This window comes from Scyliorhinus torazame, chromosome 17 (assembly GCF_047496885.1).
Source record: "Scyliorhinus torazame isolate Kashiwa2021f chromosome 17, sScyTor2.1, whole genome shotgun sequence".
NCBI classification, from domain to species: domain Eukaryota; kingdom Metazoa; phylum Chordata; class Chondrichthyes; order Carcharhiniformes; family Scyliorhinidae; genus Scyliorhinus; species Scyliorhinus torazame.
In genome coordinates, this window is record NC_092723.1 from 151,720,847 (window position 1) to 151,735,343 (window position 14,497).

Genomic DNA, 14,497 nt, shown 5'->3' on the forward strand with positions numbered 1-14,497 from the left:
GATGTACAGGTCAAATCGCTGCCTGTAGAGCTTCCAGTTGGTGCCTAGGTTCCCCGTGACTTGCATCGGCTGCGGTTTGCCGGTGTGGTCCATGTCCAGAATGGCAGGTTAGTAGGCAGGTATCGATCCACTCCTGTACCATGTGGTGTTGGGTGTTCTGACACACAGATGAGCCAACACAGTTGCATATGGTACAACGCTTCTTTATTTAAACTCACTATTTACAACTTGGTCTTTGCACTCTGCACGTGGGGGGCTCCCTGCTTGTGGTGTTTCAACAGCTCTTTCTTGTTTCCTTCTCCCCAGACCTACCGACCTCCAGGTGTCGTGCTCGTGCTTTTTATGTGGTTGGTGTTCTTGTCTGTGATTGGTTGTGGTGTTGTGTACTCTGATTTGCCTGTTAGTGTGTCCATCATGATGTGTGTGTTTGAATATCATGACAATGGGTGGAGCCCGTACATGCCCCAACATATCCCCTGTGGGTGAAGCCACACAATGGCCCATAGGTAGAGCCCACAGGGTTAATAACATAACACAGTGCACTGGTGAATTATCAGTAATTATGCATTCACCACTGGAACTTTATTTATCTTTTAGTAAATTGGATTGAAGGCATGATCTTAGTTTGCAGATTGCTCTGAAGTTGGTGACAGAACCATCAATATGAAAAATGCAACAGGATTGGAAAATTGAGCCATCAGCAGTTTAATGGGTTGAGGTAAAACAATTAGTTTGGAACAAGGAACCAATGCTGACTATTGGTGGACCATAGTGGATAAGTGGTAGACTAGACAAAGTAAGGTTTTGTTTATCGCTGTGGTAGAATACAAAATGATCAAGGGGTTGGATAGGGTGGACAGTGAGAGCCTTCTCCCGCGGATGGAAATGGCTGGCACAAGGGGACATAACTTTAAACTGAGGGGTAATAAATATAGGACAGAGGTCAGAGGTAGGTTCTTTACGCAAAGAGTAGTGAGGCCGTGGAATGCCCTACCTGCTACAGTAGTGAACTCGCCAACATTGAGGGCATTTAAAAGTTTATTGGATAAACATATGGATGATAATGGCATAGTGTAGGTTAGATGGCTTTTGTTTCGGTGCAACATCATGGGCCGAAGGGCCTGTACTGCGCTGTATTGTTCTATGTTCTATGTTCTATAATAGTTGGAACCATCAAATTGGTATGCAGTAGCAATACACAGCTAATAGTGCTGAACTGGTTAGCAACAAGGGAAGAGAGTAAAGAGGAGCCAGAGAAAGATAAGGATGAAGAATATTTACTCTGCCTTGTGAACTCCTGCAACTTATTTAATGTATAAGTCTGAACCAGACAATTTTCAAATGAATGTAATGCCTTGCCTACGTGACTTATAATGTATAAATATTGCCTGATTTCTCAACCGAGCAGAGTCGGCTCCAGAGATCCTACTCTGCGGTTGTACTCTCCCCACACATTGGCTAATAAACGATTGTTCTGTACCTGGGTCTCCTGAGATTATTTTGTATAATAACCTGCTCCACAGCAGTAAGGATTCACAAAAGAGTTGCATTTAAATGTTAGGGTTTTAAAGCAAACTGTATGCACACAGTTTGTCTCTCTCAAAGAAAATGTTGAAGGTGGTTTAAAATGCCCTGGGGTTGGCCATTGACGGTGTTTCTCCAAAGACTAAAAACAACAAATACTAAGACTATCTCAATAATAGAGAAGCACCTTGCAACCTTTTTTTTTTGTGGGGGGGGGAACCCTCTGTTTATAGGAGATAAAATACAGCCAAAACACAGATTAACATGTCTGGATCCGAGAAATTGTGAGGACAGGCTTTGTCCCAGATTTCGAAGCATAAGAAGCAGGAGGATATGCAGAAGTTATGTTATACCAAGTAAAGCAGGATGTCCCACTGATTTCTTTATGAAATCAGGGTTCAAGAGTCCAAACTCGGGAGCAAGGCCAAGGAAGCTGGTCTTGTTTTCATTGGAGAAGAGAACACTTCAAAGCAGTCTAATAGGATTTTCAGAATTATAAAGGGGATTAATAAAGTTCACCTTGAATTATTCAAAGTAATGAATAGTTCAAATTGAGGTTGGGTAGGATTCTCCATTTGTTCTCTCGTCGGAGTTCAATTGCACCATATTTGCACTCGCACTGGGAGTGCAAATCAAGAAGTGAATCCCAATCCTTTGACATGCAAATATTTGCATGGCAAGAATTACAAGGGATTCCCTGGGGAATCCCGCTATCGGGCTGCTATTTTGAGTGGGTGATCCAATAAGGAGGTCTGGTGGCTAAGCTCCCTTCCTCCCGAACCACTCCGCCGCAACAAAATCCAGCACTCCAGGAGTTTCTTGGTCCCACCCTCCAAGTATGATGGTGACCTGACCCTCCACCACCCCCACCAGAGGACCCCTAATTAGAGAGACCCCTATCACAGCCCCTCACAAGAGAGACTCCTACTGGGAAGCCACCCAGGAGAGACCCCTGCCTGGAAGTTAGAGAGCAGTCCAGACAGAGGCGGTGAAAAAAAAAACTCTGCTTTAAATCTCACCTGTGCAATACACCTGCTGGCTCAGGCAGAGGAAGCAGCATTTGTCAATTACTGGAAAGGTAAAACTAGTCAGCTGGGTTTAAACCCCCTCAGATCTTTGATCTGCAATCCTTTACTTCTTTTCTCTGTGAAATTGTTTTCACTAGGCTGTGATTGACAGCTTACACACACACCCATTTGTCTGCATGGTTTTATTCACTCCCTTCATGCTTGATAGTTTTGAAGTACCAAGCTGTGAAATTGACCAGTTTTTGTTTTTCCTGCTTGAAACTCTTAACTGTCCTTGATATGGTCCAGGAGCTGTCAATCATAGCTATGGACTATGAAGTACCCAGTTGTGAAACTAACAGCAATGTTTACAAACATCTACAGGTATACCACCTGATTCCTGACCCAAAAGGACGAGAGAAGCATGCAGGCCTGGTCTGTAAGGAGCTCGGCCCATTAATAGGATGCAAATGGGTCTTAATGACCCATTTTCATCCTCCTGCTGGCATGGGGCGTGAACTTCAAGAATAAATGTGAGGAAGAGTTGGTGGAAGTAGGTTAAGGACTGTAGTGCGAGGCAATATGGTGGGTGAACTCAACCTCCTCCTGCGCGAGGATGAGCTTGATTTAGTTCAAGGAGGTGCATGGGGTACGCATGACTCGGGCGAGGATGAGTGGATTCTTCCAGGGGTGGCCGTTGGGTGCGAGAAGTGTGGACGGGGACTGTCGAATCATGCGCATGTTCTGGGGTTGCGAGAAGCTGGAGGGATACTGGGAATTGGTGCTTGGGACGCTACCTACGGTGGCGATTTTTGGGGCAGCGGAAGTGCTGGAGCTTTTGGAGGGGAAGGGGGCTGATGTTGTGGCCTTCACCTCTCTAATTACCCGACGAAGGATCCTCTTAAATTAGAGTTCAGATATGTCGCTCGGAGTGGCGGCATGGCTGGGGGATTTGTATTACTTTCTCCGGTTGGAGAAGATTAAGTTCAAGTTGAGGGGGTCAGTGGAGGGCTTCAGGTTGTGGTGGGTTTGTTCATGATGCAATTTGAGGAATTATTCATCGAGGGCGAGGGAGTGGGAGGGGAGGGGATGAAAGGGGAAACTGTGGACTGTGGTTGTATGGAGTGTGTATTTTATATTTTGCTGTTGTCATATGTGTTTGGAATAAAATACCTTTTCTTAAAAAAAATAATGTTTGTTCAGAACCTTTGGCTATAAGTCCAAACAAATTGCTCTAACTCGATGTTACAACAGTGGTTGGCTCAGTTCGATTCTGACCACGAGTGACTGCCTGTCTGGAGTCTGCACATTCTCCCCTTGTCGGTGTGGGTTTCCTCCGGGTGCTCTGGTTTCCTCCCACAGTCCAAAGATATGCAGGTTAGGTAGATTGGCTGTGCTAACTTGGTCCTAGGTGGGGTACGGGGATACTGTGGGGTTTGGGCCTAGGGAGGATGCTGTTTCAGAGGGCAGGGACAGACTTGATGGGCCAAATGGTCTCCTTCTGCACTGTAAGGATTCTATGATTCTATTTTATGATTCTATGACGCTTCATCATTAATGAGGTCCTATTTGTAATAAGCTAGGCAATTTTACTTTATATAGATAGGGTTTATGGACCCCAACATGGTTTAGAGCTATAGGTGATAAAACTTGAAGAGGTGACTGTATTTTTCATTGGAAAAAATAAAATAAAAGTGATATTGTGATCAAGTTTAATCTGGATTGTTTAGATTGGAGGCTACAGGGATGGGTGGAGAGTGAACTGGTTGGGATATTTTTAAGGTAATTGTTCCTATAATGCTGTACTTGATTAACCTGAGGATCAGGGAATTTTTCTCATCGCTGATCGAAGTTAAAGTTTAAATCAGATTCTTTTAATTCTATATTCATATCTTTACCTGAACTTATTGTTCAAAGACCTACATCATTCTTCCTGTACTCTCCGAACCTTGGACTCCATTTTACATGGGTAAGGGTCGGTTGGCTTGTACCCCCCACCCCCCCGGAAGGTAACCTGACTTTGTGCAAGCCTGCCCCGCAACCATAACACACTGAAAGTGGGATAACTTGGCTTACAGTGGGACATCTGTCCGTCACTGCTGAGGATATCCTGCCCTCGGGAGAGGCCGGCAATCTGATTGGTGGGCAGGTCCTAGAGCTCAGTGGAGGCTGCCTCCAGGACTTCAACGAGTCCCAAGAAGGCCAAATGGATCCTGGGGTGAGGTAAGCCAGGTGTGTTGGGCGGGAAGGGTTAGGCCACCTAAAGGAGGGGGATGGAAGTGCAGGATTTGGAGAGCTGGTGAGTTAGAAGGAAGATAGTAACTACCCTTTCCACCCTTTTAAAAATCAAGCCTTTCACCTGTCATAATATGCACCCATGCACATCATGAGGTAAAAGCAGGCAGTGACAGACACCCAGGTGAGCCAATCAACATTCAGAACAGAACACGACCAATCACCAGACAGAACACCAGAGGGGGGCTTCCAACTATAAAACACACAAGGCATCAGCACTCTGTCCTTTCCACTGGTTACAACTGTAGTGACAGTCAAGGTGTACAAATCATTCAACACCTTCTACACGTGGATCAGAGCTAGCCTGGTCTAGAAAGTTAATGTTAGTTTACTTAGAGTAGTAGAGTCAACCCACAGGCAGCTATGTGCTTTGTTACAGAAGTTCAATAAATCTTATTGAACCAATGCCTACGTTTGGTGTATGCTTGATCATTTAACTGCATCGTTTTGCAGTCCGTGTTACCCCAGGGTGAATAACACGACATCACCGACAAAACATTTAACTCTGTCAGTCTCCCCTTGTAAGTCAAACCTGATCAGAACCATCCTAGGGCCAAGTATGTTTTATATGCAATGTAGGAAGAGAAATCTCATTTTGCTAAAAGTTAACCTTTTCCGAGTCTTTGCTTTTTTATTGTTATTGTTTTGTTGAGGATTTGGAATGTTGTTGCAGGGCAAAATGCATCAACTTCTGGAAGATCTCAGCAACAAACTATTTCAGAAGGAAATTCAGCTTCGTGAAGAGATACAGAGGAAATTTTTAGATCTTGAAAAGGTGAGCCTTCAAGAAGTACTGGTAAAATACTGATATCATTTGCACTTTTATTTTGGCTTCGAGTTTCTTAAAAAATATGTTCTCTGGTTGTGAGTGAAGGTAGCAAGGCCATATTTAATGGCCATTGCCAGTTGCCCAGACAAGATTTAGGTGGGTCTGAATAAATCCTTACAACAGGAGGTGCTGCATTTGCAACATGGCCAATGTTTTCTTTGTCCTCTGTGGGATGTCAATGATATATAATGCGTACCCTCATCTCAGTGAGGTTGGTTATCTCAGTAAGTAGCCAAGATGAAACCTGGCCCCTCCCTAGTCTGTATGAGTGCCACACTCCATCTGCGAAATTAAAAGAACAAAATAATTTGCACCTCGATAAGCAGGTAAAAAACCTATTTTTTCCCATATTATGTCATGAAAAACATTTTGCTAAAGAAGTGTTCATTTTCAAAATTAAATTAAGCAATGCCACACCATGGAGATGCTACTCTTTAAAATACGCAGAATCCATTTAAATGATTACAGTCACTGCCAATTCGAAATGTGTTTTTGCTATAACGGAAGCAAAAATACGCAATACTCAGCAAGTCAGACAACATTGAAGGAGAGAGAAACAGAGTTAACCTTTCATCAGAACTAGGAAAAGTTACAGATGTAATGAGTTAAATGAAGAAGGGTTAAAAAAGGGACAAAGGGCAGGACTGTGACAGGTGGAAAACAGGAGAGACTGATTGATAGAGCTGGTACTGCATGAATAGAGGGAGTTAATGAGACAAGTAAAGGAAAATGGAAGTGACTAGAGGAAGCATGAATGGCAAAATGAACAACAGCCATTCCTAAAATTAAATGAGAAAAAACAAGAGCTTTGTAAGGGGCAATGGAAGGCGTCCACGCCGAGTAGTCAAAGAAACAAAACTTATTTAACAAAGTTAACTATATACACAACTTCAGTAGTTCCTTACTGGGTCTTCTCTAGTCGGTGCCGACTCTACTTATACAAATGCACGGCACATTCGGGAACTCGTATTCTGTAAGTTCCATGAGGTAGTGAACCCTCCCTACCCCGTGAGTCCCCTGTGGGTCATAACAGAGAGTAAACACAAAGAAAAGGGAAACAAAATGGGGCAGAGATTATTATCTGAAATTGTTGAGCTCCATGTCAAGTTTGTGTTGTCGAAAAATGAGGTGCTCTTCTTCGAACTCGTGTTGAGCTTCATTAGAACACTTCAGCAGGCTGACATTAGAGAGGTCGCTGTGAGAACAATTAAAATAACACGTGACTAGAAGTGAGGGGTAATGCTTGCCGACTGAATAAAGGTGTTCAGCAAAGTGCTGACCCAAACTGCATTTGCTCACCTGAGTGTAGGGCAGACTGCATAGTGAGCAATGAATATAGTACATTAAATAGAAGGAAGTGCGTGCAAATATTGGAAGGAGTATTTGGGGCTTTGGATGGTGAGGGGAGATGAGCTGAAAGGGTAGATGTTGCAACTCGTACACTTGCAAAGTATTTTGCTGATTAATGTAATTTTTAATATTAATGACGTTCACCTTGTTTAATCTCAGAGGCAATATTGCTTCTTTGCCTTTTTAAGAGCCAAACCTACAGATGTAGTCCAATAGTTTAGTAGTTATATCATTGGATCAGCAGTACAGAGGCCTGGACTAATAATCCAGAACATGAGTTGAAATCCCACCATTGGTGCTGTGAGAATTTGAACTCTGGAAATAAAAATCAGTACAAGTTACCACTGAACTGTTAGTGAACCAGTTTACACAAATCTAATGTCCCTTAGGGTGAGAAACTTGCTGCTCTTACCTGGCCTCATCTGCAACTTCAGTCACACCATATAACACAGCGTTTATAACACAGAAGGAGGCGACTCAGCCCATCACTTTTATGCTGTTCGTGAAGAAGGCCCGCCAACATCTTCTCAACACATTACGCAAGGGCAAGAAATTCTGGCTTTGCCATTCAAGAATGAATAAAGCAAACACTTTTTTTCACTGCTGAAACACCCAAAACTGGCCCAGGCCAATACCACACCACAAAAGAACATAATTGAACTCTACTTGTAGACTGATCAATTGTCACAGAAGAACTGACGATCATCAAAATGTGTCCGACAGAGATTATCTGATGGTTGATAAATCACCTTAAATTTACATTGTGATAAATTCTGGTTGCCTGCAAGAGTCCGCAATTTCCTTGCACTAACGTAAGGATGAGCAAGCAATAAATATTGTTGTTCGGCTTTTGGCCCTTGCCTAGTTCTCAGATGTGAGTATTTACCAGCTCCAGTAAATAGAAATATATGGTTTGAAAACTAGTGGTCGGCCGAATACGACCTAAGTGCATGATGCAATGGCATAGCATTATATATTTGTGTTAATAGCATTGAGCTTTAAATTATGCTACACTTTTGTTCTTAAAGGAAATGGTACTTTTTCTTTTGTTCTGAAGAATCTGCGCAGATTAGAGAATGTGAGAGATGAGCATGAAAAGGTCCTCAGGGAAGAAAACGAGAAAAATCTATCTTCTCTTCAGCAGTTACATGTGGAAGAAATCGAAGCACTCAAGGACAAGCAGGTATACGGTATAATATAATTCATTATCTTTTTGTTTTATTGTTTATTTGCATTATTTGGGAACATATCATTAATCTGGATTTGCATGATGAACAAGTCAAAATGTTACAATACTGGGCTTTCCAGAATTCTTTTTCATGGTGTTTCATTTTACCCACCTCCTTGCTTTTACATCTCGAGAGCCAGAAGGCCGACCTTGCATCAAAAAGCTGAAGTCTACTTAGCATTGGAAAAATCCAGATTCCAGTAAGGCACTCGGGGAATTGTCAGAAGCCTTCTTATTTGCTTGATACAGTCTCGTGATTCAGATAGATACTACGGATTCCAGGATGCTTTGTGAAGTGAGTCCCTCAATCAACAAAACACAAACAAAGTGATGGTCATTCATCTCATTGTCATTTGCAGTGCCTTGCTGTGCAGAAAATAGCAGAAACAGTCTCAGCATTTCTAAAGTAATTCATTTTACATGAAGTGATTGGGATAGTTCTGAAAATGGTGATTGTCATGATATTCAAACACACATCACAACACACACATCATGATAGACAGACCAACAGACCAATTAGCACACATAACACGACAGCCAATCACAGACAAGAGCAGATACAGTATAAGACAAGAAACACGACACCTCCTGGTCAGTCCATCTGGAGACAGGACAAGGCCAGGACCTCATTAACAAGACACTCACACAGTCACCACGTGCTGAGTACCAAGTCAGATGTGTAAATAACTAGTTGGAATAAAACTGCATTGTACCAATCGCAACCGTGTTGGTTCTTCTGTACCTCAGAGCACCGAACACCACAGTGATGAGGTGCTAATTAGCAGGAAATCCAGAACTGATGCATTAATTTGTTTGAGCAGTATTTTTAGCAATATTACAATACTCCCCTGGCTGGCCTCCTACTTCTTCAAGCTTAGCTCACTTAAATTCTGCTGGCTGTATGTATCCTCTCCTGCTGGCTCTATGTAGTCTTTTCCTCCCACTGAGCACTTCTCCTTGCTACACTAGAGTGGTTTCCAGTCCAACAATGCCTCCAATATCAAATTCTCTTTCTCAAGTTTGAGTTCTTTTGTTTCCTGCCTCATCCTGAACCCCCCTAATCTCCTCCAGCCTTACCACCTCCTTAAGTTCTCTGTTCACTGACTCTGGCCGTTTATGAAATCCTCTTCGATCCCACAATTCGCAGCCAGACTTTCACCTATTTAGGACACGTTCGAGAGATTACTCCTGAAATCTCTCCATCTCCCTTCAACCGCCTTAAAGCCAAACTCTTTGAAGCATTTGAAAATCCCTCTTAGTACCTCATTTTCTGGCACAGTGTCCATGTTGTGACATTCTCTTCTGTGTGAATGCAAGCTGCTGCCATTCATAGATTCTTGGCTACCTAGCATTTTAATAGTTTTAAAGCACATCAAAGGCATGCTGTTAGGTAACTTGGACATTCTGAATTCTCCCTCTTTGTACCCAAACAGGCGCCGGACTGTGGCAATTAAGGGCTTTTCACTGTAACTTCATTGCAGTGTTAATGTAAGCGTACTTCTGACAATAAAGATTATTATTATTATATTGTCTTTGAGTCTAATAAAACATATAGTTGCCATATTAGATTTATTTGCAACTATTAAAAAGCTGACTGTTTAGTCTAAAAAAAATTTCTTTGAAGTCAAGACACAGACCGTCAGAACACTACGTGAAGACAGATGAGGATGTTAAGAAGTTAGCCGATACGTTTGCCTATGATTTCAGTTGGATACAACGAGTCCTCAAAGCAGAAATACAGGAACGGTTAGGAAGCATGTTTTTTTTCTCCAAATTGCAGGTTTTTAAAAAAGATTTCTGTATATTTTCTTATAAATTCTCTCAATAAAGCATGGACTAAAGTACATAATTACGGTTATAACGAATGACTCATTTTAGGGTAAGGTGCAGGTTGAAATATTTTTGCTTTAATCCCATTAACTTACAAATGTATTTTTGTTACATTAGAATACAGAAACATATGCCAGAGAAGGAAGCCATTCAGTCCATCGTTCTGTGCTAACTCTCTGAGGGGGCTAATAATTAATCCCACATCCCCTAATAGCCCTGTAAATGTTCACTTTTTTAAGCATGGGTGCGACCCTCTGGCCACGCTGCACCGGCAAAGCAGCTCGCCACAGCGCAGAATGGCCGTTCAAAGCCGGGAGACCTGCTTCCGTGATCGACCAGGCTCACAATGCCTCGCGAGATTCAACATAATCGCACGAGACATTGCAAGGTGAATCTCACCTATAATGGGCGGGATCATCTTTTGGCAAATCTGCATATTGGAGCAAGGCAGTAAGCCTATATCTCAAATTCCCTTTGAAGGTTATGATTTAACCTGCTTCGCTACTCTTTCAGGCAGCGCATTCCTACTTGTAACAGCTCACTGAGTAAAAGATTTCTTCTCCCAGCCCCAGCCCCTGGCTTTTTCCAATTATTTTAAATCTGTGTCCTCCTGGTTATTAACCCTTCTGACAGTGGAAACCAATTCTTTCTGTCTACTCTATTAAAACACCTTTTACTTTTGAATACCTCTATTAACCTGTCGTTTAACCAATTTTTCTCGAAGGGGAGCTATCCCAAGTACATTTATTGCTCCAGATATCTGCAACCCCCCATTCCTGGTACAACTCTAGTAACCTCTGCATCCTCTCCAAGGCCTTGAATTTCATTTGAACATGTAACACAATGATGATTAAAGCTTTAAAAGGCAGTTTTTGCATGCAGATATCTAATATTTTGCTTGTGCTTTGGTTTTCATGGGTTGATTTTGATTGAAATTTATTTTTGTGAACATTCCAATTACTGAAAGCTAATTTGTTGTTGAAGCAAAAACTTTGGTGGGAAGGGCTTCAGAGTTTAGTTAAATCACAAAGGTTTGATACTGTGATAGAGGTGAACCAGGATACATGCAATTAGATTTCACACAAACGAGATGGTACATGGGCTTCATGATTTTAAAAAGCGATGTAGCCACATGAAAGTCTCAAACAAGATAATTAAATTCAATATATTGCAGGATCTGTTAGTACCATTGCTGGAAAAGAGTGATAATGTAAAAGTGTCAGAAATTTGGCCTGAGAAACCTGTGGTGCCACAATCAATTTTGGGGTGTTAAGCTGGCAATAAAGCATGCAATAGAATGGCTGGCATGTACGCTCCAAGCTGTGTGTAGCCATTTCAGACAGCAAGAATTTTAAAGAGATAATCCACTGCTTTCAAGCTAGTTGCTGGTTTATCCGTGTGGTTTGCTGGTTAACTCTTGGCATGTTTTTCTCACTTCTATTACTGAATTCTGATTTCTGGTACAAGGTTTTACAGGGCTCTATGCTGCTCTTGTCTATCCTGGAAACTGTTTCATTGTAGTTACGGGTGATCTGTCTTGGGTTGGAGGACCTAGGGGGAATAAAGATGGAAGAGTACAGGATCTCACCCCCTGCATTCAATTCAGTTTTGCAATCTGCAGCCTTTTCTTTTCCTGTCTCCATACTGCCTCCAAAGGGAAAGGTTATTATGCAGTAGGATTATTGTGCTATGCATCCAGATCATTTCTCCCTCATGCTTTCGTGTCTTGAAGGAGGGGAGAAAACAGTGGGTCTGGGGGATGGAGAAGGGGATTGGGTGATGAAAGAGGGGAACATTCTTCTGTCTCATTCCTTGGTTTTAGGATCTTTATTCGGTTCTTTCATTTGGGGCCCCGCTCTCTGCACTCTCCCTTTATGTTGCTGCCATTTTCAACAGTTTCTGTGGATTGGTGTTTTTCTTCTAGGTCACCTTGTTACAGCTGAACTCAAAAACTACCTTTGCTCTCTCTGTGGACCTCTGGTTGCTAGGCAGCAGTATATTGTTTCATACCCTGTGTTTGTTTTAAAGTTGTAAAATGCAGGCATTTTTAAAGTTATACGCAAACTGATGTTCTTCCCCTTTCTTAACCCACAAATTCAGAAACACAAATTAAACTTAAAACTATACCTTATTCCTAACACATGCAAATACAAATATAAACTACTTAAACTATATCTATTCCCTAACACATTGCTTTAAAAGGTACAGCGTTCCAGAAAGATGAAGTTGACTTTTGCCAAATAGAACAAGGATGTCCAGTCAGTGGCAAGTATGGGTTCTATGGGCTGTGGGTTATTTTTGTTCTCAAGAACTCTTATTCATCCTGTCATGGGAGTGTTCCTTTAAAAAGGGGGTTTTGTCTTATCACATGGCTTCAATGATATGGCTTCAATGATGTAATTTTTGTGGGTGGAGCTGAGCTGTGGTTGTGAGCTGCTTTGGTTTCGTTTTCCGATTTGACTGCTGTGGACTCAGACAGAGAACTGGCCTGTGTCTCTCTAGTTTCATTTTAAATATCTGTTCCAGTAAAAATCACCTTGGTGGTGGCTTTTAAGATATAGTTTGCTTTCTGGAAGGGTTTAAACCTGCTGGTGAGACGGGGTCAGAATCTCAGGAAAAGCCAGTCTTATTCAAATGAGAATGATAAGTGCTGGGCTATGCCCTTGAAAAGGGGTTTTAGTTTATGGAATTTTGTGTTTGAATTGGAACAGTTAAGGGGGAATTCATTAAGTGTTATACATATATTACTGTAGCTGTGGGGTATCTGTATGTTTGTAATTGATAAAGTTCTTGCTGTTTGGTTATATATAAATTGTATCTAAGTTCTTAGAATAAAGCTTATTTTGATTAAAATCATGATGTGGAGATGCCGGCGTTGGTCTAGGGTGAGCACAGTAAGAAGTCTTACAACACCAGGTTAAAGTCCAACAGGTTTGTTTCGAATCACTAGCTTTCGGAGCACTGCTCCTTCCTCAGGTGAATTCAAAACAAACCTGTTGGACTTTAACCTGGTATTGTAAGACTTCTTACTTTGATGAAAGTGTCTACGAAGGCTGTTGAATAACACCTGAAGGGTAGGCTCTTGTGCTCATCCTAGCCAAATTCAACAAAAGGTTATAGGTCAGCTGAAGCCCACAATATACTTCGGAATTTTAAAACCCTGGCCCATAACAAAATGTAATAAAAATGAAAGAAGATGAAAGCACTCAGAAGGTCAGGCAGCACCTGTAGCGAAAAACACAGCTAACTTTTCAGGTCAAGGATCCATCTTGTTCGTCCACCAATTTATGTAGCCATTTTTGCTATTATTAGTTTTGACACAATTGATTACATGATTAAAAGCCAAATAAGAAAGTCTGAAATTTCTTTTGATTAGAAATGGTTGGGAAAACCATTACTTTTTTCAGCAGCTATTCAATTACACTGTTTCCTGCAAATAGAGGATGGCCATTGATGTGCACCTGCACATATGCAGAATGCCAATGACTTGACTTTGCTGTGCCGAACTCTGCCAGAAAGCTTTAGATAGAAATGTAACACTGCAATGCTGATGACCCTTTAATACCTTGTTACTTGAACAGTGTATGGACTTGATGTATTTAACCATGAAGCAGATTGTTAACAGTGGCATCCTCTGAGAAGTAGCAACTGGGAATTATTCACTTAAAGCTTTCCCGATTCATTGCCTGTGTTTATGTAGCATCTATTAGTCTGCAACCTTAATTCTGAGCTGGGAGAAACTGATTTATTGCCCTGATGTCATTGTGTATCCCAGTGAGTTTGTTGTCATTATTTTGCACTCATGAGTGGAGACATTGATTGTAGGTCCAATCCGTAAAGTCAGGAACCCTGTAGCTCACAATGACGTCACCCGAGTATAACAGTACAACCGTGCCTGCATGCTATTGACAGAAAATGCAGCTATTCAATTAATCGTCTGTGTAATTAGTATTTGGGAATGCATAATTCTGTAAGTTTCAGTCTGCCATATTTATGTTACTGGTGATCTTCAAATGAGAAATTAACCATTCTGCTGAAGATATAGTGACTGTATTGCTTTAATAGCTGCTTCTGAATGCAAAATGGACTTAATGCAACTTTCCCACAACAGAATGAAACAAGGAACCCAACTGGGAAAGAAAATTGATGATTTACATGAACGTTTGAGCCTTGCCTTAGTAACTCTTCAGAAAGCAGTAGCCATCTTGCAAGAAGACCTTAATAAGATAAAAAAGGTAAAGGTTTTTGAACATACCTGCTTGCAGTTATTCTACTATGAACCCATTAGGGAAACATTTCGAACTCTCTTACTTTAATTTTGGCTAAAAATTCACTGATCGATTACTTTGTGGTGGATAAGACTCTGTTGGTTGACTTGGGGTACTCCGCGGCTGTGGTTTCTGACCACGTGCCGCACCAGGTGGACTTGCAAGT

At 41.6% G+C, this 14,497-nt stretch overlaps 1 protein-coding gene across 1 annotated transcript in view; it reads left to right on the top strand.

Annotated features, from left to right (window-relative positions):
- The window catches only part of LOC140393478 (coiled-coil domain-containing protein 154-like), a 108,303-nt gene that overhangs the window by 35,950 nt on the left and 57,856 nt on the right, over window positions 1-14,497 (top strand). The window contains exons 7-10 of the mRNA XM_072479803.1: window positions 5,500-5,601; window positions 8,063-8,188; window positions 9,858-9,979; window positions 14,175-14,298. Coding sequence (XP_072335904.1) covers window positions 5,500-5,601; window positions 8,063-8,188; window positions 9,858-9,979; window positions 14,175-14,298 — 474 coding nt within the window. The remainder of the gene's footprint in view (window positions 1-5,499; window positions 5,602-8,062; window positions 8,189-9,857; window positions 9,980-14,174; window positions 14,299-14,497) is intronic.